The 26,046-nt window shown below is 39.7% G+C and overlaps 1 protein-coding gene across 5 annotated transcripts in view; it reads right to left on the reverse strand.

Moving 5' to 3' along the window:
* Nucleotides 1-26,046, reverse strand: part of ARHGAP8 (Rho GTPase activating protein 8) — an 83,100-nt gene that overhangs the window by 8,576 nt on the left and 48,478 nt on the right. For all 5 annotated transcript variants that reach the window (XM_042795372.1, XM_042795373.1, XM_032986200.2 and 2 more), the window contains 3 exons: nt 15,220-15,293; nt 3,147-3,224; nt 2,349-2,477 (listed from right to left, as the gene is read on the reverse strand). In XM_042795372.1, coding sequence (XP_042651306.1) covers nt 2,349-2,477; nt 3,147-3,224; nt 15,220-15,293 — 281 coding nt within the window. The remainder of the gene's footprint in view (nt 1-2,348; nt 2,478-3,146; nt 3,225-15,219; nt 15,294-26,046) is intronic.

The raw sequence follows: 26,046 nt of genomic DNA on the forward strand, positions 1-26,046 counted from the left end.
AGGAAGTTTAACACCAATTTGGACTTAAGTCTGATGATTACTATCATTCCTGACCTAAGCAGCTCATTTGTGCTGATGCTTTTTCTGCGTGTTCCATTTCCATCTCTCCCTGACACAGCTACAGGTGCATTTAAGTATGTGTGCATACACAAAACTCCACCATGTTAAATGTTCCCTTAGGGTCTGAATTAAATACATTAAGCTATATTGTGGTGACCTGTGTTGACGTTTTTCCTACTGCAAAGCTACCAGTTCCCAGAAGACACAATAATCTGAATCCCAAGAATTTTTTTGTCAGCCTTCTGCAGAGTAAATAATGCAGGAAGTGTAGCAATACTGGGTAAAGGAACTCTTATTAGTAGTTTTCCTGACCAAAGTTCTTTGCCAATTATAAACTTCAAGGTTTAATGATTTTATTTAGTTGGTCACTCAGTAAATTTATTTCACAGCTCCTATCAATAACTCTTTAAAAACATGTTTCAGATGAGACACTAAAGAGAAAAGTTTCACTATCATTGCAAAGTACTGTAAAGCAGAGATACTGTATTTCTGGGTTTGCAGGTTAAGAGATGTAGTAGATACATCTCTTAACCTGCTCTGGTGTCTTCCAGAAAACAGAATGAGAATTTTCAAATCATCCCAAGACAGCTGTCGGTGATCACACCTCTTCAAACCTCCCTTCTACACTGTAGTCACTGAGAATACACCTTTGCTGCAGTCCAGCTTGGCTCTCAGGCTTAAGATCTTTTAAAATCAGGATATCACGACAGCACCAAGAAAACATAGTGGACATCACACTGCATAACAAGAAATCCCAAGGAGAAATCCTTTTAAACTCCACTTTTCAACATATTTTGACAACACTTAAATGACAGTAAACACCTCCCAGTGTTCCTAGGACAATGCATTGCTCAGCTTCTTTCCAGAATTGTTCTCATTTTTCACTTAGCTCTATCACAAAGTAATATCACATCCAGAAAGTCAGCGCAAGATGAATTCAGTAAAAATCAGCATTTATACATCCTTTTTCCAAATTTCCCCTATTCTTTCTAGTTCTGAGTGACTATCCTTAGAAATGGAGGGACTACCACCCTCCTGTGAACAGACCTGTTTTTCTCAATGCCCTGAGATATTTATTGTATGAACAGATGAATCCTTGATTTGGAAGGTGGTGATCTACAGACTTGCAAATAGCAAAACAGAACAGAAATTCAGAGGATTGTGAACATGACCTGATTAAGTTTTTTAATGGAAATACATGAATAAAGTTAATGATATGAAACAGTACGCACAGATGCTAGTGATGGGAACAGTATAAGAATTTTACCTAAATACATCAATTCTAGGTACAGTAAACTTGCTGTACTTCTACACATTATAAGTATTTAGCAACTGAGATTTATCCCTAGTCTGAACTATTTTAGTGCCCTACCCCAACAGCAACAGTCATTACAGTAATTGTAACACACTTTGCAACAGCATCAGCCCATGGTTACCAGAGGTAGGCTAACAGAGTCTGTTGGAAGCCGTACTCCATTTAAATATAATTTCCTCAAAAAGCAGATTTTTGAAAAATGTGTGCTTGTGACTGGAAGCTCTATGAGTTCCCTGCTAGCTTGACTACAGACTGGATGGCAAAATACCCATCTCTACAAGTACTAGGTACTAACTCTCACATATTCTGGGATCTCAGATATTAAAGCCCCATGTATCAGAGGGTTGCCTTGCCAGCATTATGAACTCCTAGTCCCTGACAAAGGCCACATAATTAAAGTTTTATAATTCATAGTTTCATGTGGCACCAGATCTTTAGATCATCAGTGTATTCTCATGGCTTTAGAGTCCTTCTTCCCCAATATGTTATCCCATGGGAATAGCTGCAATAAAAACAATCCCCTCCCACAATAAAAAAAAAAAAAAGAAAAAAAAAAAAGAAAGAAAAGGAAAGAAGCATACAAATGACCAATTAAATTTTGCTTCCACAATTCTATCAATCTTGCTGGTAAAACTAAAGCTGCTTTGACATAACTTCTATCACTCAGACTGACTCAGTGCTGTACCATGACATAAAAATGGAGCCCTGACAGTGAAAAGTCTGATCCAGTTTTTAATAATACACTATGATTTATAGATAAACCAGTAAATCTTGTAAAAAGCAGACAGGGTCTTGGCAACCCTGACCACCTTGCTCTGGTACAGATTATGAGGCTGTCCATCCATGGCTGCAGTGAAGCGCTAATATTATATACCCACAACTGCATCATGGTTAGCAAACTGCAGTGATTATGAATTAGCCAGGTCCAGTTCAACTTGCTGTATAGATTTTTCCAAAACTTATTTATACTCACTGGTGATTCCAAGGATATGATCGTAACACTCAAACGTTAGTAATGGCTGAGGGAGTTCCCTAAGGAAAGTCTTCAGGATAACAGCAGGAATATGGATATCATGATAATCGTCGAAATTCACAGACTTGCCTAGAAGGAGGAAAATAAGAAAAAAGGCATCCAATCATATGTTTTACTTTTTTTTTAAACTACTGCTTAAAAATTGTTTTGTGCTACATTTCGAACAGAAAACCTTTTGGCATTCTGCTGCTGGTAACTCTTAGCATTTTATTTTTGTATTTTTCATAGTTTCATTAATCTTGCTATAAGAGATTCTTTGAATAAAGGCATTTCATAAAATGAATTCACGGGGAATTCAGTGACTTTCAAAATTACTTCACTACATTTCATAAATTATTAGTTAAAATGATATTTTTTTGCCATAACCATGGAAAAACACCAGAAGCAAAGTGACACAAAGACATTGTACTTCATAACTACAGTAACTCAAAGTGCGCAGAAGCAAAACAAATGGTTATGAAAAAACAGACCATTTTTGTCTCAAACCTTATCATTTATTAGCTGCTACAGATTTTGTAATCTCTGATCTGACATCAGCTGACTTGTTAATCAGTAAGCATTAAGTGCCTGTTGCTATCTTTCAGGTTTCTGTACAAGTGCTCTTATTATGATATTTTACGTTACAAATGGTTTTATGATTAAGTAATTATAAGAAAGCTAGCATTTCTCCTTCACCAACAAAATGAAGACCAACAAAGCCCTCACACTCTTGCTGGCAGTGGTATGATGACAGCTTACCCTGATTGTAGAGTTTCTGAACATCTTTGATAGTCTGGATGCTGGCTGACCTTCTAAACAGGCCCTCTACTTGTAGTCCTGAAAAAACAATTAATGCAGGTCTCATCTGCAAAAGCTGCCATTCTCTTGTTTTTCTCCATAGGTTCAGTTGAAACAGAACAGAGGGAGGTTTGGGGACAAACCCACTTGATACACTCATTTTTTGGAAATAAAGTAATTGAAAATAGAACATACAACCAAATAATTTTGCAACATTGCCTACAGCACTTTCTTTAACATGTCTCATAGAAATACTACCACCTTTCCTCATGTGTTTTGGAGTGTTTTGACAACTATAATCTTTCTTTAAAAGTAGCTTTCAATTGCACCTCATGACACAAAATCAGGAGATTTAGATTTACCAGGCTGCCTATGTACCCACTCTAACTGAGCATATGTGTAAACCGAGCCCCAAACAATGCATGTAAGTCTGCTATTCTCCTTGCCTTAAACCTTTAGCAAACTAAAGAGAGTACTTGCAAAGATTCCCTAAACTCCCTCTTCTGTCAGTGGGTGAGACAAGATCTACTGGGCTGGGGAACGTTTCATAGGATCTCTGGATGGACGAGCCTATTTCTTATCATTGGCCTCCCCAGCTTAAAGGTAGTCTGGGGCAGACCACTGCTCCTTCCACCCCTCTCTGAAGTCAGTGGGACTTAACACTGCCTGCTCATGGTATTTTGAAATACCTGATTCCAGCCTTGAGGCACTGTTGAAATACTTATCATAAAGCTCCTGAAGGGTATCTATCTTATCTACTTTTATGTTGGGGACTAACGAAAATCTGACGTCAGCCACAGAGGAAAAATGTCAATAAAATGCTTCCAATCGAGGATCTAATTTGGACCACAGCTTTCAAAGTAAGTTATTTATCTGAATTATTATGCAGAACAGGGTGGGGATTAGAAGTGTTACTCTTCTTGAGACTTGTGGTACTTCTTCCTTTTGAGTTAGGTAGGATCCCCATTTCCTTCTCTCTTTCCTCCTCTCCAGTTTGTGCTGTTCCTTCCACCCACTGGGTAATGCAGTTTGGCTCACATGTAAGTAGTCAGACTGAAGTCAATGTTTCTGTATTTCAACTAAAGTACACATGCATCTATTTGCATGATCAAGAATCTTTATGGTGTTCCAGAAAAAATTTGAGTCATACATTAATGAAAGATACTGAGTCATTCTTGTAAATTCCCTCAGGTTGCATGTGTGAAAAATTGGTAAATGAATACAAAATGCCTTAATGAACTCATTTCTTACAGAATAGTATTCAGTACTATTCATATGAATTTAGAACAGTATACTAAAATAACTGATAATGTACTATGGTAGTAAATTTTCATATACATGTTTCAGAGACTTTTGCAAAGAACCCCAAGCTCTACTTGAAAGTGCTCCACTGACTAGATGTAGAGTCTTACCTGGAATTTAGCTGAATACAGCTCCTAGTTACTTTCTAAGCATTTATGTCCTTGCCTGTTAAATTACAGGTTGAATATTAAAACTTTAGCGCATGCGCTCGGTTCTGGAAGGAGTATGTCATCTCAAACTACAGTATCCAAGAAGGATATGTGTGGTTACTAAAGGAACCAAATCAACAATAATTATGATCTATTTGACTGCTTGCTTTATTCCCAATCAGATCATGTTTCAGTTGAATAAAGTTACAGCAAATAACATCACTGCAGTAAAACTGTTCCATTAGATTTATAGCACAACCTGTCTAAAGGCATGGTTTTGGAAGTGGCAGCTGCAAACAGCTAGCTCATCAAGGCATTGCCCTCAGCAAACAAGAAATACAATAATTTCCTGAGAATTTGTAAAATTTTATGCTGGCTGTCAGTGGACTAGAGGTTTTCCGTTAGAAACAAGTCTTTCAGAAAATGGACATCACAAATGCTTGCAATTCTGTTTGCAGCTATTGGTTTAATAGTTAATGTTTTAATCTGATGTGAATCTCACTGTATAAACTACAATGTCATAAATATCAATTTTTAACATGTTTATGCCTTTATTGGCTAAGCTTTCAAGAGACTAATTAAAGACATTAATCTGTAGCACAGACAGCAGCTGTACTTGTCTGGTCCTGTATCCCATCAATGTTACTATAATGGCTCATAACACTAAGCTCTTGCTGGATATGTTTTTTTGGAGGGGAAAAAGCAACTTTTGTCCTTGTCTGCAGAAATATGGGATCCAGGCGATATCCGTGTTTCTCCCAGAATTCATTTACCAGGTCAGCTGAAACTGAATCAATATATACAGCAATGTGTTTGATCATAGCTGGAAACAAGCCAACTACCAAAGTGGGTATCTCCAATCCTTCTTACATTTGTGGCAACCTATCCAAATGACATGACACTAATTAAATGTAGGTTAGTGCAATTCTTAGGAAAAAAGAAAAAGCTATATTCACCTTCTAAAGTAAAAGAACCACATTTTTTTTTTTTGCATAAAAGAAGTTCAAGTCAAAAAATAATATATCAATTTTTAAATAAAGCATGGGTCATAACTTCAACGTATTGATAAACAGAAATATGAGACAACAGCAATTGTGCTACTGAAGGGGGAAAACAATGAGCCTGGGTACAGAGACAGACCTTCTGCAGTGTATTTTTCTGACTTCTGTGATACATATGAACCGAGGAGAATACTTTTTTAAGATGTCTGTAAGTCTATTAATTGCTCTTAATGCTTTCTGTGTTTAAGCAGGGCAGGGGAAAGCTACCTGAAAACATGATTTGAACAATGGTGTTTCCCTTGCCACATAACCAGAACAGCGTTAGCAACTGCCCCCAACTGGGGTCACGTAACAAGGAATGGGAAGGAAGAAAGGGACCTGAAGCCTCTTGTTGGTTATTTCACTGTGATGGATAAATACACAGCCTTATACACAGTCAGGAAATACTTTCTCCAGTCCTGTCTCTTCTTTTTCAGACATTAGGGAAAAAAAAACCCCAACAGTTCTTGGAACTACCACAATTAAGCTAACACAAGGTGCCCACAGTAAAATAAAATGAATCACTTTGTCTTCTTTTTGCAGACAAAATACATAGCAGAGTTACAGGATGAGGAAGCAGAACTGGATGAAGACAAACCTGTTCACTACAGCTCACAGAATTCATTTTTGTCCCTTTAAAAAAATAATTCTGATGTAGCCTATTTAATTTTTGTTAGTAGTGTTCTTCAATCAAATCCCATTTACAGCATGACTGATGTCAGCCGTCACTTTAAAGAGGAGTATTTTCTTTGTGTGCAAGTTTAACTATTTTGCCCTTAATAGCATGGGTAGCACAGTCCACAGAGAATGCCAACCCTGGAGCAGCAGTGCTAGCCAGAACACTGCTAGGGGACGACTGACATGAGCAGCTAGCCTGGGCTTCCCAGTTCTAATAAACATGCAGCTGCATGTCACTGACATATTCTATCAATGCTGCAGAGCCTCTGTTGAGATAACTTAGCACAAACTGCTCCCTGCCCCTCACCAAAAAAATATAGATAGATAGATATAGAGATCAGTGGACTTCTGCTACCCTGCACTAAACTCTCCAGATCAAAAAGAGCAAAATTTAATTTTAAATATTAAGTGCTATACAGAAAAATGTAGTATGTGACTGTTGAAGGAGCCATCTGTATTCAATGAAAAGTGATTCTGTGATTGAGAACTTAACTGAGTAATTACTTAAATGTCAGTAATCATAAATGAAAACAGGCAGGCACTTAATTCCACACTGAAATAAGATGGCTTTTGCCACAGCAGACAAAATTTCACAGTGCAATGACACAACTGTGTCACACTCCGAATTCATAAACTGTTGCTAAAAATACTTAACCCCCTTCTGCCACCCCCTCCCCCCCCATCAGTTGTCCCATAGGAAAGACATAGAAAATCAAAACTGATAAAGATAAATTAAAGTAACACATGCTGTCACATTGCTGAAAACTTGTCAAAGAACGAGAGATGAGAAAATTACATTCTTTTTCTTTCAATCATCCTTGATTTGAGGGTTGCTGGCATCAAAAACCTTTGTTAATTTGTCTGCTTTCAGAAGAGAAATAGCAAAGACTGAGCATCTGAATTCCTTCTGTCCCAAATTGAGTTTGGAAATGTTTCTTTTGACCATGGTCCTGCCAACTCTCAGGAAGTGTCCATCCTGACTTGGAAGCAGTTTTCATTCTCATTAACACAACTGATTTAGACATCTTCTTGCAGCTTACCTAATTCTGGTAAGATTCCTTTTTAAAAATTACAACTAATTTATTTTAATAGGAGGGCTGATGAGTTTATAGCATATTTTAATTGTCCATCTTCAATGTAACATCTTAAATGCCCAAAGTGGTGGCAATTGTGAATTTTTATGCTTAAGACAAATTCGAGACATTTTGTTTTAGAGCTACAATACAGCACAAGTTTGAGGAGGAGATTGCAGAGCCTTCCTTTCCCTTGTATTCTGTGCAATGAATACAGAACAAGTGAGCGTGATGTCTGCAGTTTGTAAAGATGATTTGCACTGCAAGAAGGTGCACAGCAGATCACAGGCAGAGGGGAAGAGAAGGGACAGTTCAGCCCTACTGAACTGACAAGCAGCAGCAAGGATGTAGAACTGTACATCCTCCACAAAACTCAAACTGTATTTGTGTCCTTGCAGTTTTGAAAAGCATAGTCTCTAGCCTTTGGATTTATGAATGAATATTCTCAGTTTACACTTGGCACCTCTGAACATAATTTATTTACAATGCCTGAGCACCAAAAACACAAACTGTGCTTATTGCGAGGTTCATTTTCATTTGATGGAATACGAACTACTCTTGGGATTTATCTCGTTTCCATGAACCCTACGTAAAAACATTCACATGAGAACAAAAGAGCCAAGAACTCAGAAATGTTTATATGGCCAATGTCAAGCTTTCCCAGTGTTGCATTTTTAAGAGATATTTGATTGATCACAAGAAGTAGAGGCCAGAAGGCAAACTCGCTAAGCTGCAGCAATCCAAACGTATTCAGAATGCATAACCATCCATCTCTACCCATTCTGACAATCACCACCAGGATGTATTCATTCACATTAAAAAAATGGAACCAAAACTTTCTCCATCAGCAAGATTTGTGCTTCATGGAGGGGATGATGAGGAAAGATTAATCAATGTTTATCACTGCTTCTGCTATTGAACAGATAAAGGACAGCTTTAGTTGTCACTATAATCATACCAGAGGGCATTTATTACTTTATCATTAAACTTCTATAGGTTGGTTATTACCATTTCATTTAGAGGTCTTAGTCATCACCCATGACTCTCCTGTGGTGCCACAAGACAACACTGAACACAAACTTTGTGCTGCAAAGCACTTCCAATCAACAAAAGAGATGAGGTAAGAGAGAAAGACTTGTCAACAGGGGCTCCTGAGAGATAATTTTCCTATAGGGGACAGTTATCTTTTCTGCTTTCTAATTCTGTAGTGTGATTCCTTTACAATGAGTTTATTGTTCCATCACTTCTGAGCTGCTGCCGATCTCACATGATCTCTTTAGTAATCAGTTCTCTATGCAATTCTTTTGTAGCTGTTCCCTTATATGGCCATTCTATAGAATGCAAATGTTATCAAATTTGGGACATTTTAGTAATAATCCCAGCAGGTTAGCTTTGGTTTTAAATTGTTTAAAACATGGACAAGCATGTCATTTATACCCTTGGGGATACTCTCTAAAACATAAAATACACTAACAAAACCAATCCTACTTATGTATTTCAAACTGGTATTTTGAATAAGACCAATAAAAATGACAGAGTATTAATATTTGAGATAGGCTTGAGCAATATTCCTGCCCTTTGTAACTTATTTGACAGCTTCATGCAGGTCTGAACAGTGCCATTTACACCTACACCATAATGAATCAACTAAAAATTCCCTTAAAAGCTGTCACTTGACCTCTAGATGTTGTGGGGTTTGCAAACAAAATATGGATTTTGCCATGCAGTTTTATTTTTAGTGTGTATCACTTAGTACATTCAAACTGCAGGTCAGAGTTTAAAAACTAAGAAAGCACAGCAAATTGTACTAATACTGACCTAAACAAACACCAAGTCCACCAGCCACTCACCACCTAGCTTTTAATTTGTCACGGTACCCTATATCCAGTCTGTAACCTGCTTTTTCTAGAAAAAAAAGACATGCAAGTAAAAGACACAAAAGGAAACTTCAGCTGTGACATCTTATTAGAGTTTAAAAGCAGAAGTGCGTTTCTGAATCCTAAAGCCTATGGCGGATAAAGCCGGCTCGGCGGCCGGGCGGCGCTGACGCCAGCAGGCCCCTCTGCCCTGCCAGGCTGGCCTGGGCACCCTCCACAGCGTGGCATGGCTTATATCCCTGGTTACCAAAACGGTCAGTTAGAAGTGGCAGCCCCTGTTTACAGTCTCACTTCAGCACAAAGTAGGTTGAGGGGACCTATTAATTGAAGAAATAAAATTACTACCCTGTGGCACAGGCTGGGCTTTTTGGAGAAAAGGGCCTGTGAGCAAGGCATCAAGATCATTACCGCTAAAGGAACGACGCCAGGTTAGAAACACTTATGAACTGTTCTGACATGAGAGTGCGTATTTAATTAAGCAAGGTAATTTCTCATGGCATGGTAGATAACTTAGTACACACACACAAAAAAAAAATCAATCTTGTTTAGTGCAAGTGCAAGTCAAGCCTTGCATTTATAAACTAGACAGAGGTTGCTGTTTTGAGGCTGAGCATATAAAAACATATCCTCTGGTTTGCTGGTTACTGTGATGATCTAGTCACAAATGTGCTATGTTAAACCTACCCTTCCTCTTTGGCCAGACTAAATCATCAGCTGAGTTCAGGATGATACCGACACCTTACTTCTGAAATTAAGCGCACTTCTTTTGTTTGATCCAAAAGATGAACTCTAAGGCTTAGTCTTAATGAGCTGATGGTTTTCTCAGATACTCAGAACTCATTTTAGGAAACCAATTCTTCCATGTGAAGGTTAGCAGGAACTAAAATTAAGCACTTTTGAAATTCTGTATTAAAAACTTTAAAAACATTTTTCACTCTAAAGTGGAACTAGAATGAAAGCAGTGAAATGGCTACTTTCTTTTCCTTTGTTGAAAAAATAACACAAAAATTATTACTGAAATTAAGAAACTTAGTTTATTGTAATAGTGTCTGAGGTGGCAGCCATAATAGATCTTGTTTATATAATACTGTTCAGGTTTGACCTGTCAGCAGTCAAACACCCCGCAGCCGCTCCCCCCCCACTCCCACCTGGGAATGGGGGAGGGAATTGGAGGGGTAAAGGGAGACCCGCAGGTTGAGATAGGAACAGTTTAATGATGGTAATAAAATGCAACAGTGACAATAACAGAAAATATAAACAGGCAATGCACAATGCAATTGCTCACCGCCCGCTGACCCATACCCAGCCCGTTCCCGGCCAGCGATCCCGAAATACCAAGATCCCCCAGTTGCAATCCCAGAAGTGAGAGAGAGAGAGAGAGACCCTTCCCGACCACCCCTCCTCTATATAGTGAGCAACAGTTGAAAACATCAGTGTGCTATCAGCATTCTTCTCATACCAAACCCCGTACTGAAACCAAAACACAGCACTATTCTAGCTACTAAGAAGAAACATTAACTCTATTCCAGCCTAAACTAGGACAAATACAAACAGACGTAGAGGAATCTCTGCTTACAGTAGGTTCTTTAGTCTCTGTTAAGGTACTAGGTGACCTACTAACTGGATCCAGTGAGAGTCATCTTGCTCAGAAACAGCTATCTAAATACGGAGTCGGATAAATGTGTGAGGAAGAAAACCATGCTGACTGTCATAATGCTAATTTGGCTGCTGGGGATCATGCTTGCTGCTGTCAGAGCCAGAGCCAACTCAGTAACTCGGGACAAGAAGAGGAGTTTTGGCTCATTTGTACAGATGAGGATGCTTCCACACTGGATAGAACACTTCTACCAGCAGTGTTGTCTGAAACAGAGGCAGAAAATGTAAACATCAAGGAGGAAAAAAGTGACATGAAGCAATCTGTCAAAGGGATCAGAGTGATTAAGATGAAAAAGACTGGGTGAACTTTAGAGACTAAAAGTTTCCTTAGCCTAGTAGCATACTACTGCAGGCTGGTGCCTGGTTTGAGTACCCCCACAGCTCCTGCATCAGATCTGTTCAAGAAGTAAGAGCCTAAGCACTACGGAATTGACTTAATGGATGTCAGAAGATTTCTGGTGTTTCAAGAAATCTGTTGATGAAGCATTATTTTGCAGAAGCTTTTGTGACCTAAGTCAGAGTTTCAGAAATTGATTTCAGGTACATAAATGTGAAAATGTAGCAATGGGAAGAACGAATGGAAATACCGCACCTGAGGTGAAAACCAAACTCCACTCCCTGCTAATTCTGCGAGGCTGGAAACTATGCCAAAATCAAATGGAATGGGGTAATGACTGAATTTTTGTCACTTCCGGAAGATGAACTGAAGCTTTCACTGTGCTCACGGCCGCGTCTGGAGTGCAAAGAACGCTGCCAGTCAGCCTCCCGGGGCTGTCAGCACAGGAACCGACACTCGCTGGAGCTGATGGCAGAATTAAGATATTCCAGATTGAGAGAAAGAGTTAAAATCATAGCAGACAGCAGGTACAACAGATACCTGCACAGTTATAATCAAGTGTAAAAAAATGCATGTCTATCACCTACTGCTTAACAGCCTTGGCATGGCAGGTACTTGGCTTTCAAGCATCAGCTGGCTGAGAATGTCAGAAAACACTCTACCTGACAAGCCATCTCTCCTTAGAAATCTGGTTTGTGGAGATCTCCTTATGATAGGGAGTATGACAGCTCTGAGTAAACCTGGGCTTGGTTGGAAAATATCAACGTTGACAGAGCACATGCCCTTCCTTCCTGGGGGGGCAGAAGGACAGAAGGCTGGGGAAAAAATGAGGTAGTCCAGCTAGCAAGTGCATGGCTGGACTACGTATCAGTGACCAGCATTACCATGCCACAAGGGCTTTGTTCAGAAGTATTATCACATTTCCTCAGAGACTATCCTTTACAAACTGTGCTGATACTGCACTGAACAGATGAGTTTTTAGCCAAAAAAAGATGAAGTTTGGAGAAAACCCAAGGATGATTACTGCTTTCAGAATAACAAACATTCCATCTAGGAGAAATTCTGCAATGACAAGGTTGAGCCAAACCCTTTCTTTTGTCACAACCATGAGAGCTAAAACTTGCTTTCCCCTCCCCTGTACTGTGCAGTTGGAGTTGCTGCTTCAGAAAACTGTGGGTATCTGAGCTAGACTCAGCAATTGGTGAGAGGGAAGGGTGTGGGACTGGTGCAATAGTGATGAGCCAGAACACCCAGAAAGAACAAAAAGCAAGACATGGAAGAGGATTTGTGTCAGACTGGTGCAAGAATTACTAGTTACTGGTCACCAGCACAATATAATGATGGCCATAAACCTCCTATTTTTTTGACATCTTCAAATAGGTCCAAGGAAGTGCCAGATATGCAAAGCACAGCCAAAAGTTTAAATCAATCAACATTTTAGTGACTAAATTTTCACTCAATTTCTAAATAATAACAGCTGTGAGAAGTAATGATGTTAGTCCACATTTACCCTCATTTTAGCTCTCTTGACTCCCGTGATTAGTGAGGAAGAGGTATTCACCTATTAAGATAAGCTAAATATATGTAAGGATGATTGTTTCATAACAATTTAAAACATGAAAAAGTCTGGCTTTCATCTGCAGATGGGGCATGCACTGATACACTACATAAGCTCTTATTATCCACTTACAATTATAATTACAGGGATTGTCTCAAGCTGCCAGTCAACTTGCCTTCAACATTCTTAGTAGTGAGCTATTTGCATTCCCTGTATGCCACCACAATATTTGATACAAGCTACACCTGCAAAGTTTTCATCATTAGCACCAGTCTGGAAACAACACATCCAAGCAGCTTTATGGGCTTGAGTGGAAATCCTGAATTTGGACCTAGAGGTCTTCAATAAAGACTATTAGGAACTCTTCATCTACTGCAGATCAGTTAATAGCAGAACTGGCCCCACTCCAGTACTTGGCCTTAGCTGCTGCAGGTATTTTGAAGATAAATCAGCAATTTCAAGAGGCGAGGAGCTAGCTGCTCTGTACACAGGCATCCCTATAGATGCTATGCTCCACTGCTTCCAAACTGTAAGCAAGTATCCACTGCAGTGGATCTCTCTCATTCTCCTATGCATATCATTAAAAGCTTCACTCAAGGTGTGAAACCCCCCCAAAAATAAAACAGGCAGTTACTTAATGGTCTTATTTACCATGGGGGAAGATAAAACACGAAGAAGCACAGCCTAGCAATGAAGACAAGACTAGAATCTTGTCTAGAGTGTTCTCATTTAAATCAGTATGATCTTGCACTGATTTAAATAAAGCAAGGATTTCTCTTGAGAATCAGCAATAAAGCTGAGAAGCAACATTCTTCTTGCTTCACATCCCACCCCCCTATTTTTTTTTTTTCCCCACAGATGTGAAGGCTATTCAGTACAAGTTTTTAAAAAGTTTGACACTTCTCACTTTGGGTTCAAATAAACTCAAACTCAGACCAAACCCTAGTAGAAACAGTTAAAATTAAGAGATCAATGATGCATACTATTTGAATACTGAAAGCAAAATCTACTTTGTTCAGAATGACAGCTCAAGGATGCAAATCAAGAATTGTGAATGTTGTGGGATATAGGCTGTGGATGAGCCTGTCTACAGAAGAATTTACTCAAAATTTGTATTTTATATTATTAGTGTGTTGTCAATACAAATAGCTCTTTAAATAAGGAAAAATCTCATATAAACCCCATGTAACAGCCATATAGATACCCGAGTCTGGTCTTTGTCTTAACAAAAATCATGCTGATCCTCAAAATTTATTTAAACATTAACCAAATTAATGGCATATTAAATGCCAATGATGCTTCTTTTTTTTTTTTAGTAACTGAACCAAACACATTTTGATTTTCTTCACTTGACACACCTATTAAAAACTCACACCCTTCTTTCAGAGATCTTGGGAATCATTCCCAGGTCTACCACTGTGTAATGTTGTGCCAGTCACATAACTGTGTTATGCTGTTTCTGTTCTGTCACTTGTAAGATAAATGTACCTATGCTATAGGTTTGGTACCGTAAGATTTAACAAACATTTGTGAAACTCTGAAGCCTTGGAGCACAAAGGACTATGGAAATGTTGCTGTGATTGCCTTAAAAAACAGGGATCAAAATGTAAAATCACATTACACAGGGTAAAGGAATTTCAAGATTGCAGCCCTATCTCTGGCTTTCTCCCTACTCAGGGAATACAATGCACTTACACTACAGACAGCACCTGATATTTGGTCCTTTATGATGGTCAGGTATGCTCTGGGGAGCTCAGTGGCATAGCCAGCAGTTCGAAGTCTACTCTCTCTTTTCACTGTACACGAAGGCGATGTAGAGAACGCAGATTTGGACACTTCCATTTTAAACAGGGGTCTTTGTAATCTGTATCTCTATATAATGTAACCATAGATATGAACTGCAGTCAAATGGTCTGTAAATACCAGTAAAAGTATTTTGTGAAGTGAGGACTTCGGACTTATTCCTGCAAAACATGTTTTTTCAATGAGTTTTTATGGACACTGGTTCTATAAAAACAGAAGTTCTCATTGATTTTTACCTGGGAGTTCTCCTTAAAACCAACAATATGACATCGGTTGGTGATGTGTATTTCAAGACATCTTCTCTCATTTGCTATTTCCTCATCTAATCTTAAAAGCAAAAAGTTTGTTTTGTTTTTTTCCATAGTGAGACAATAATCCAATAATAAGTATTCCCCATCCAACAAAGCTCTCAAAGCGGTGCCCAATTGCTACCTAAGGTTTCAGGATTTAAACACATCATGTGCAGCTGTAACCTTTGCTGAATCAGACACTGAGTGTTACACAGCATCATACTAGTTTCCTTGTTATGAAAGACACATCCCCTTTTGACACAAAACTCACCTTTTCTTTTTAAGTACGATACAGTTTCCTTCATTACTGGGGGGATTAGTTCACCTTTATTTTTGTCCTTGATACTGTTAGGGAAAAAAAAAAAAGTAACAACCTTTAAATGGCATTTACAGACAAAGAGTCAAAACCAAGACAGAACAGTCTCAGCAAAAACCTAAGAGATATCTGAGGGAATACATTAAATTCCACAAATTAAAGAGCTCATACCTCGGTGCCTGCACCAAACACAAGAGCCTTCCACAACTCCAACAGGCCCTGAACGAGCCACTGAAACAGGTGACCTGGACTTCTATTCAAAGAGACATTCCTAAATGCTTTCTTCTTGCTAAAATGGTGCGTAACTCCAACGGCGCTAAGTGAGAATTAAGTGCTATTTACTGTACTGAAGGCGAGTCAAGGCCCGAGCAGCAGAACGGTGTTTCAGACTACACTTTGCCCCCACTCTAGACTGGGTTTGCTCCAGTTCTGTTGCCCTCGCTTGGCACGCCCCGGCAGGCAGGACTGCATCTGACCACGACGCAGTGAGGGCGGTGGCTCTCACCAGATTTGGTCAGACACTGTTTATGGAATTGGGTTTCAAGACAGCTTAGAGGCAGGCAAGGAAGGAGTTGTAGTGAATACTTCAGAGTAAGTCTTGATCAAGGGATGCTTGCATAATTAGGAGCCTTTTATCATGCAGTTTTTTCTTTGTCATTTGTCTCTCTTTAAGCCACAGCGTATGTATAATTAAAAGGATATTGTACTATTTATTTTGAAGGCAAAGAGATGCAGCGAGATTATTAATGCTTTGAATGATTCCTATGAAATGAGATGTCTTTCTCTTTCATGAGTGAACAGTTGAGGCAAAAAATCGAACACAGTGTTTTCTTGGTCTAGACAGTGCAAAAAAATTCTGCAATTATCTTATTTAAAAAAACCCCTCTTTGACAGTTTAAAAAATACAAGAAAAGAGATGGTCAGTATCTGCCGAGTATTCTGCTACATTTTTGTAGTAATCAGCAACAAAATAAATGACCAGTCTCAGATTTTAAAGTGGAGTTAATGTGTATAATTTCATATTAAAAGGTGACCAGCTTCACCAACAAACTCTAAAGCACCAGCACAAAATTGCACAGAGATCAGTGACTGTATCAGGAGAGTCTGTAAGTGCTGCAACTCATCCACAGAAAACACAAGATGTTTATACAGCACATAAACATAGTCTTAAACTAGTGCTAGTAGCTGAGGTTGCACCTGTGTGGTGGGTTGACCCTGGCAAGACACCAGGTGCCCCTCCAAGCCGCTCTGCCATTCTCCTCCTCAGGTGGACAGGGGAAAGAAAATATAACAAAAGGCTCGTGGGTCAAGATAAGGTCAGGGAGAAATCTCTCAGCAATTACTGTCATGGGCAAACCAGACTTGACTTGGGAAAAATTAATTTAATTTATTGCTAATCTAATCAGAGTAGGGCAATGAGAAAAACAAATCTTAAAACACCTTCCCCCCACCCCTTTCTTCTTCCTGGGCTCAACTTTACTTCTAATTTCTCCACCTCTTCCCCCTGAATGGCACAGGGGGACAGCAAGTTGGGGGATTGTGGTCAGTTCATCGCAAAACATCTCTGCCACTTCTTTCTCCTCAGGGTGGGGACTCCTCACACTTCCCCTGCTCCAGCGTGGGGTCCCTCCCACAGGAGACAGTCTTCCACAAGCTTCTTCAACATAAGTCCTTCCCATGGGCTACAAGTTCTTCACCAACTGCTTCAGCGTGGGTCCCCCACGGGGTCACAAGTCCTGCCAGCAAACCTGCTCCAGCGTGGGGTCCTCTCTCCCTGGGTCCACAGGTCCTGCCAGGAATCCGCTCTAGCATGGGCTTCCCACAGGGTCACAGCCTCCTTTGGGCACCCACCTGCTCCAGCGTGGGGTCCTCCACGAGGTGCAGGTGGAGATCTGCCCCACCATGGCCCTCCCTGGGCTGCAGGGCACAGCCTGCCTCACCAGGGGCTGCACCAGGGGCTGCCGGGGAATCTCTGCTCCGGCACCTGCAGCACCTCCTCTCCTTCTGCACTGACCTTGGGGTCTGCAGGGCTGTTTCTCTCATGTATTCTCACTCCTCTCTTCCGGCTGCTGCTGCACAGGGCTTTTTCTTCCCCTTCTTAAATACATTATCCCAGAGGCGCTACCACCGTCGCTGATGGGCTCGGCCTTGGCCAGTGGTGGGTCTGTCTTGGAGCCGGCTGTGTGGGCTCTGTTGGACACAGGGGAAGCTTCTCACAGCAGCCACCCCTGTAGCCCCCCTGCTACCAAAACCTGACCATGCAAACCCAGCACAACTTGCAGAGGAGAATGATTCTTAAGAGTCTTTTTCTTTTCCAAGTGCTGTGATTTCTTTCCACCTAGATTTGCTTATTGCTTTATTAACATATAACAACTTACAATGACTAGAGTGTGTTTGATACAACTTCTGTAACACTGTTGCATGGAAGGAGCAATTCAGTATTATATTTTCTGTTTACACTACACACAAAAACTACTTTAAAATAAATATTAGAGCAACATAAGTCAGCATGGCGTGGTAGGAAAATTGTCAAATCCCCCCTTCCTCCTCATATTTCTCTTCCCTATGCCTATGATGGGAATTAGAAAAAGATACGTAGACTGGTTAATTTTGGATCTCCAAACTTAGGAGGTGTGTCACCTCCATCTTCATACGTGGGGTTGGTAGATGATGTTCCTCCAACAAGAAGACTCGAAGCAGGATCATGACTTAGGTACTGAATCACCCTGTGATTTCACTTCCCCTACTCAAACTGACAGGGGAATATACTTCACACTATTCTGTTATTCAGCCATCAAACATTTTGATCTCATTCATCACTCCAAGGACACAATGCTGAGACACCAGTGCCATTTCTTCCAGTTACAGTTTCATTGCCCACCCAGTCCTACTCTTCCTCTTATTTTTGCCATACAATCTCTTCCCAGGCACTAATGTCTGTATATTATCCAGGTTCTGCTAGACCATTTTTTTTTTTACTCTACTGTATATTTTGTGTGCCACTTCCCTTAATGCAACCTGTTACATGATTGTAATAAACTTGTTAATCCAGCTCCTAGAGTTTGTCCTAACAATATGTTTCAAATACCTAGACCAACCTGCTGTTTGAAAGGAAGTTGTTCCCTCAGCTGCAGAACTAATGAAATCGAACTGCTATGGATTTACATCCTATGTTCTACCTCTTTCCTCATCATAATAATGTAAGCACATTTCTTTGGGTCATCTATAACCTCACTTCACTTACAGAGTATTTTCATTTCCTCCTGTAACCACTTTATTTCATGGTTTCTCATAAGGTTAAGGAGTAGCTCATAACTAAATCGCCATCTAAATACTAACTGGTACACCAGAAGGCCAAAGACAACAGAAAAGGGAATTCTTGCTATAGCTCTTCTCCTTCCAGCCAATGATTTTTAAAAGCTTGTTGTATTTGTGAGAACTCCACTCCTCTGCCAAATTTGGTTGACATAAGCCCATAGCTCTTCTTCAAACCTTACTAAAAATCAACCAATTGAATGAATTTTTCCTGCTTTTTTTCAACAAAGTATCCATATCAGAATCTGAAGTTTATAGAATTCAATACCGCTCTCTGTGTGGGTTAATACTACTTTGTGGACACTGATGTATCTACATCTAACAGGAACTGTTTAGGAAAGGGGAAATTTTCCTTGATGCAAACAGACATAGGAATTTTGATAAAATACACAGTGAAGTTCCACAAAACCATGTTCATAACATGTTCATAATTTTAGACATTTGACCAAATAAATTCTACAATGTATGCAATGCACTTGCAGGAAGAAAAAGACTAACAGCAAGGAACAAGTTTAATTCAGATAATCCCAAAGTACGATGTTTTATATGTTAGTAATTCTCCTAATTTGTTGCTGTTTGCAAGTATGATCTTTAGATGAAATGATACAACTTCTTGTCCTTACACACTGGCAAGGCATCATTAATTTCAATATGAAACAGTAGAGGACTTGCTGGAGTAATCATTCTCTGCAGTATCGTAACAACATGATAATGGTCAGAAGAAAGATTTATGACCTGACTTGTGAGACCAAGTCCAACTTCAATATTCCCCATTATCACAGATGTCTTACGAGAGCTAAACCACAGGCCATAAGTGCTTCACAAAAAACCTGAGTGGAGAAGGCCATGGCTTGAAATGCTACCAGGACCAAGTTTATGACCTGGTCCTCAGAGCAGCATCCTCTTCTTACCCACAGTGACAATCAAGTACCTTCGTAAAATATCTCTCCTAGCAGCAAAATCCTCTCAGCCCCTTTCAGGATATGTATCACATCACTCCTAGTCTCTCCTGCTTCTTCCAGCTTCAACAGTCTTACAGCAGTTTCACGTACACTGGTGACACTGTAGAGTGGAAGGTCAGTGTTAGTGCTACAACCATGCAGGAGCTGTGCAGTGCTCTGAGACCCGGGTTGTTCTCCCCTTCCTCCTGCCTTCCACCCAGACCCTGGAGGGGAAAAATTAATGAGTAACCAGCCCCAGCAAAAGCTGGCCACAGCAAAGGGAACAGAGCCAGGTGAACAGGTAACAGTGAAACCCCTACCCTGCTCCAAAAGGCAGCTTCTGTGTGTGAACTGTTCCCTTGAGCAGCAGATCAGTGTTGTGTAACAACCCTGATGCAACAACATAGAACAAAACAGGCAGTGACTGTGCAGGCCCATTAATAAATTAGCCTTGCTAATAAAACACATGACGAAGGATGTTCTTGGGGCTCTTTGCATAGCATGCAAAGTTGAAATCCCCAGTGAAATGATAGCCCCTAGTAAGGGACTAAACAAGAAAAGGGGCTGGTAGATGAGGTCAGTATCAAGGTCAATGTTCAGGACACCAGCAAGAAAAAGCCTACATAAAATCAAGGTAAGGGAAAAAAAAAAAACATATTTATTTTAGTCTTTCTAATAGGGGAGTTATAACACACTCCTTGGGTGTCAGATAATTTTGTTTCGTGTATTCAGATCAGTACCCTAAACATTTAGGGCAACTTTTATTAAAATTAGTCGAAAGCCTAATTCACTTAAATGGGAACATCATCAAGACTTTAATTTGCTTGGAAGCTGTTACATCTTTATTATTGACAATTTAAGCTCATGGAACCCATTCTCAGTCTCTCTGAAGTTGAACTGATTGTTTTTGCTTTCTTACAGCTGCTCACTCCAGAGGCACCAAATAGCAATCCAGCAGCTTTTTATAAATGTTTTCTAATTATTATTGTTACCCATAAATGTGTTTCCCATTTCAATGTATAAATAGCAAACTGATTATTTACAGCACTTGTTCCTGCTGAGCACTAGTTTATCTGTCAGAGAGGTGAGACAAATAACTGGGCTATAATTTGTAATAATAAAACCTACACATAATTTTTCTTCTTCTAGGAAAGAAGATACAGTTCCTGCACTTCTACCATTTTCTACAGGATTCCTGTTTCCCTTGGAGGAAAGGTTCCATTCCCAGTACAATGAAAGAGGTTCTCAAGACAAACGGTATTTTAAAATAGAGTAGGATATTCACTGAAAGTCACATGCAAAAGATCGTTCTGTTTTTGCAACACTGGGGAAAGCTGGGATGCATATTTTCATAGCATTTCACAATGTGAGACATAGCGTTCAGTTTACTGGACCTAAGGTGACAGCAAATAATAGAGACGTTACTTCAGCTAATGTAAATCAGACCGGCTCAGAGGTCAATGAAATTACACCTCTATCTTCTCTTTGTGGATCCTGTTGAGTAATCTGCATTTTTCTTGTCTTGTTCAGGATGGTGTGATGAGCAGCTGTGCTTCATGATGGACAGTGCAAACCAGGCACTACTATGGGCAATTTGAAATGAGAGATCTCTTTCTGCTTAAGACGAGCATAACAGAGCATTTCAGCGCACAGTACAGGTTTCTATAACTGATTCACAGATCTGAATCGTATTGCAGCAATGTGTCAGATTCAAGAGGGATCTATTCTGGTAAACACAGTAGCCAGGGAGAATGAGTACTCCTCACTATAGGATATATGATTAGTTACTGCAACACATTAGACATCCAATGACTCATTTCTAGACAGCGGACAGTTATCACGAAAGGCCTTTACACATTGTTCTGAAGTGTCATTAAGTATTCTTGTCTGATAATCTTTCTCTCTCTTTGCTTTTCCTCTCCTTTTCATTTTTTCCCTGCTGAGACATGCTGAGATTTGGTTTAGAATGCATTCTTCTCCCTGGTCACGCATGCACAGCATGCGCAAGCGGAAAGATTATGACCAAAAGGAAAGCACCCTGAAATGTTTATGATAACAATTCAGCAAGCAAAAGCTGTACAGTTGTGGCAATTTTGTGCATTTTCTCTGCCCCCTCTCCCCATCCACGGTGATAGAAAAACAAAACATTTCCTGTCTTCCCACAAAAGATATTTAATTTTAGATTTTAAAACCAATTAGAGAAAAGAGAACAATGTCAATAGCTAGTCAAGGTCAACTCTGTGCTCTGTGCTGGAGCTCAGCTGTAGCCTTCCTTGATTACAGAGGCAATCGGGTGCAGCAACAGGGGTTTATAGGACCTTGATGAACATACAGCAGAGGACAATGATGCCACTTGGCCTATATAGTCAACTACTAATTCCTTTAATGTGTTGCATATTTAGGAAGCTTCATTCATGTATTTTAACTGTATTTATCTGATCAACTTAAGCAGAGTGTCCCCCAAATCTTTCCTTGCCTCCTTAAACATAAAATCTTTACTAATGGCTTTTAGAATAAAAATCCTGGTTTTCACCCTGACAAGCAGTCCAAACTAGCACGGATATATTCCAAATAGCTAATTCCTGCTCCTCTACATTTTGTGTGTGAAGGCAGCACTGCTGAAAGAACAGAAAAATAGTCTTGCTATATCAACATAATACATGAGCATTCTTTGAAATGTCTGTATTTATAAAAGTGATAGCTATTGGTAACAGAAAGTCACTTTCATAGTACTCTCCTCTGCAAGTCTCTGATCACTACAAGCTGGGACATTACACCTGAGCAAGTATCGCTGTATGTTTGCCCTGTTCTAACACTGCTCCCTGCTGCCACCTGCTATTGCCCTCTATTGGAGATGTGAGGCTTGATAAACCTTTCAACTAGCTCATTACAGTTGTTATTCTCCTCACTCTACCTGCACATAAGACGACTGAATTAGCAAGTTAGAGAAGGACAAAATAAATACTAAGCGTGCAATCTATCCCATTCACTCACATTCTTAAGTACCTGTCAAATCCGAGCATGGATTCCCATTACATTATAACTGAAAAATTAAGCATTAAGCATCCAAAATTAAGTGGACAAAACTTCCTCAGGAGAACTGTTCCATCTGATATCCCCATGAAGACGAACATTAGTTTCAGTTGTGTTATTTTTTTATTTTCAAGAAAATCATATAGCTTTTAACATTAGTTCAAACCTTTAAAGGTGCAATTTGGCCACCAGGCATTCCAGGGTGGGGATCAGAAACACTATGGACAGACTGTCATTCAGCAAACTGGGCGAGTCTGTTCCATACACGGAGACATAAAGAGTTAAATAGGGAGACAGCCAATCTTCTTCAGTCCGCCACACTATTCTAATGACATCCTATAAGCCAACTTTGGATGATTTAACTGCTCATTTTTTATTGTTTGAATTAATATAGTTTCAGTGGAAACTTCAGGAAAACTTGGTACTAGATTCAGGTTCTAGCTGTGATGACCAATTTATTGAGTCCTTGCAGGAGCTCGCAATGAGGAAGGTTTTCCACTTCACGCCTGTGCCTAACATAAAGCACACACTTAAATCCCAGACAAGTAAATGTAAATAAAGCTAAATGGACACTTAAGATGAAGTCAGTTTGGTGCATGTCTGTTTTTTTCCTACCCACAAAGAGTGTAGGGCGACACTGAGGGGTTAAAGAGATCAAATGCTGCCACTTTAAATTCAGATTTTGGATCCTGAGCAGATGAGAGTAACATAAGAAAGAAAAGTTTTGAACTAACCTGATAATAAGCCCTTCAGCTCATTCATAAATTAAACTCAATTCAGTATAGATTACATTTCAAAGAATTATACTCCCAGCTCTCACAGATTTTTAAATGCCCAGTTGCCTTATGTCATTTTGAAAATCTGACTCTACAAAGTTAAAAATGCCTTTGTGAGTTAACAGATTCCTCTAAGATGAGGCACTAGTCCCAGACACTCATTTATCAGTGTCTACATGAAAACTTCCTTCAGCTTCATTTTGCTGTCCTAACAAAACAGGAGGTTTTTTCCCTCCCCTGCTTGTTGGACAAAAGTGAGATATTTTGAACCTATGCTTAGTCACTTTTTTGCTCTTCTAGTTTTTATTTACAGCTCTGGAAAGCAAATGTATTAACCAATACAAACTGAAAAAAAAAAGTTAAATGAGGAAGTGTTACCAGAGAGAGCATTGCAAGCTGCTTTTTGGAAGGCACATTCAAAAGGATATGGCTTTACCACCTTCCACTGCCAGAAGTGATTGGGGTACCATTCTCAAATATCTTAGCAAAATTAGGCCACCTATGAAGGCTTTGGGTAAATGCTATTCACCAACCTTTTACTGACTGAGTAAAAATCATCATCCCAGAAGCACCGAATCTGATGAAATCTCAGGCCTATAGGCCTTATCATTTATTTTCTTAAACTAAAGACGACGACTCTACAGAGAAACAGTCCTTTAACAACAGTAGCTTTATCTCAGCAGCACCCCTGACAGTACAATTTTTACTATCTGTAATGAAATACACAGCACTCATATTCTCATAAGCCTATACAAAATAAAATCCAAGTCTCCCTGCAGCTCTCTTCAGAAAAAGGGAAGAGCCTCACCCAGAAGGCAACTTCAAACCTGCCTCTTTGCTAGACAGGTGGGAGGTCACTGCCATTTTGTCATTAGAGTTGTAGAGATTATAAAAAGGAGTGGGAATTAGCAAAATCAGTTCATTTATCAGGATGGAAGTTGATAGTTTTTTGGTTCAGGTTTTAGAAGCTCCCAACACATATCATTCCCTCTCCTCCATTAACTTTACTTTTGCTCACAAACACAGTCTAAATAAAGGAATTAATTTCTCATTTAGAAGTTGTAGCGGACTTGTTTTTTAATTTTTACTGTAATTTTTAAGTGGTGATACTGCATCACCTCTCCTTCAAGAGGGAATTTGGACAAGGGTGGGCAAACAGAAGGAATGAATATCCTCATGTACATCCACTTTGGACACCTGAGTGCTGGGAACTGCAACCACACACGGAGGGAGTCTGTCTGTCAGAGCCTCCATTGCCAGTGCTGGAACGTTCTGGGTCAAAAATCAAAATAATGCCTTACTTGGTGTTTCTCGACCTGCAGATCTTCCACAGAAAAGCTCTTATGAAGCAGCCACCCTTTTTATACCTAGGGAAAGCTAAAGCATGCAGCAAGGATGTGATTTGCTGACTGTAATGCAGTTGGAAAGCGGGAGAGTCAGGAAGCATGGCCATCACACCACACCTTCACCACGTGCAGCCCAGCGAAAGACATTGTTTACTGCTCAGGCACAGTCAGAGAAATAAAATATGACTAGCAGATGGTAAGAGTGGCACACAGCATGCTGTCTGATCACATAAGCCTGCAAGAAGTTCAATAGAGCTGCTTGAGCAGCCAGGCTGGGCTGGAGGCAAGTGATAGAGTGTGCCCTGATGCCTGAAAACAGTCCTGGTTTTAATACTGCAGCGGTGGCATAAAACACTGTCCTTCTTAATGACCCAGTGAAACCCACCTAAAAGATATTCTCTGAATTAGGGAAGTGAGTTAGCCATGTTTCTAGTGTTAGGTTGAACTCTAAAGAGGTATCATAAAAGTTAATGTCACAGTAGCTCTTATACAATAGATATTGATTGTACTAATTTCAGGCCTTCCAGAGAGGACTAATGTTTAACATTTAACCAGTGGAAAATTATATTTTATATCTCATTTACAGCTGAATCATTAGAACCAGAAAAATAGACTGGGAGTGGGAGGAGATTTGACAAATGTCCATGTATCAGACAGCCTAAATTGTCTTTGCTGAATGTGAACAATATTCTTCAGCTGTTTTGGAGACGGATGCCATAGAAAGATGACAGAAATTACTGTGGGTAGGAAGCTAGAAGGTTTTGTGGCTTTTTTTGTTTGTTTTGTGGCTTTTTTTTTTTTTTAACCAAAATTGAATCTTGCAAGTACTACTTCTATCCCATTCCTTGTGTAAAGTAAATCACTTTTTATACCCCATACAGTGCTGTAATCTATGTAAACAGCTGTCAGGGTATTTCTAGGAGAGAGTAATTTTGTTCATTTCATAAAACTCTGATCAGAACAATATGTGAGCAACAAAACAACAATATATAAAGGCTCAAGCATCCATTTTAGCTTTATGCAGCCATTTTGGAGCCTGAAGGTTTGTTTTGGCTTTGCTGTTCACCACCTAAGTACCTCCAAAACACATTCATACTGCCAGCATCCACCAGCAGCAGATTATCTCGGGACTCTGTCATATATGGGCAAATTTCTGTCCACAAGGAAAGAAGTTGTGCAGCTGTACTAGCACTAACAACCACAAAGATATTGTAAACACGAAGACCAGCCAGGTCATCAGCACTGAGACACCTGTCCTGAATTCATAAAACCTACTGTCTAGCCTCATAGTTTCATGACTTTCAAATAGAATGAGAAACTAAACATATAATAAACAAAATATTTGCAGATGTTCTGTCTGGTAAACCTGCA

The sequence above is a fragment of the Tyto alba genome, unplaced genomic scaffold, assembly GCF_018691265.1.
Source record: "Tyto alba isolate M040663 unplaced genomic scaffold, T.alba_DEE_v4.0 Super-Scaffold_21, whole genome shotgun sequence".
NCBI classification, from domain to species: Eukaryota; Metazoa; Chordata; class Aves; order Strigiformes; family Tytonidae; genus Tyto; species Tyto alba.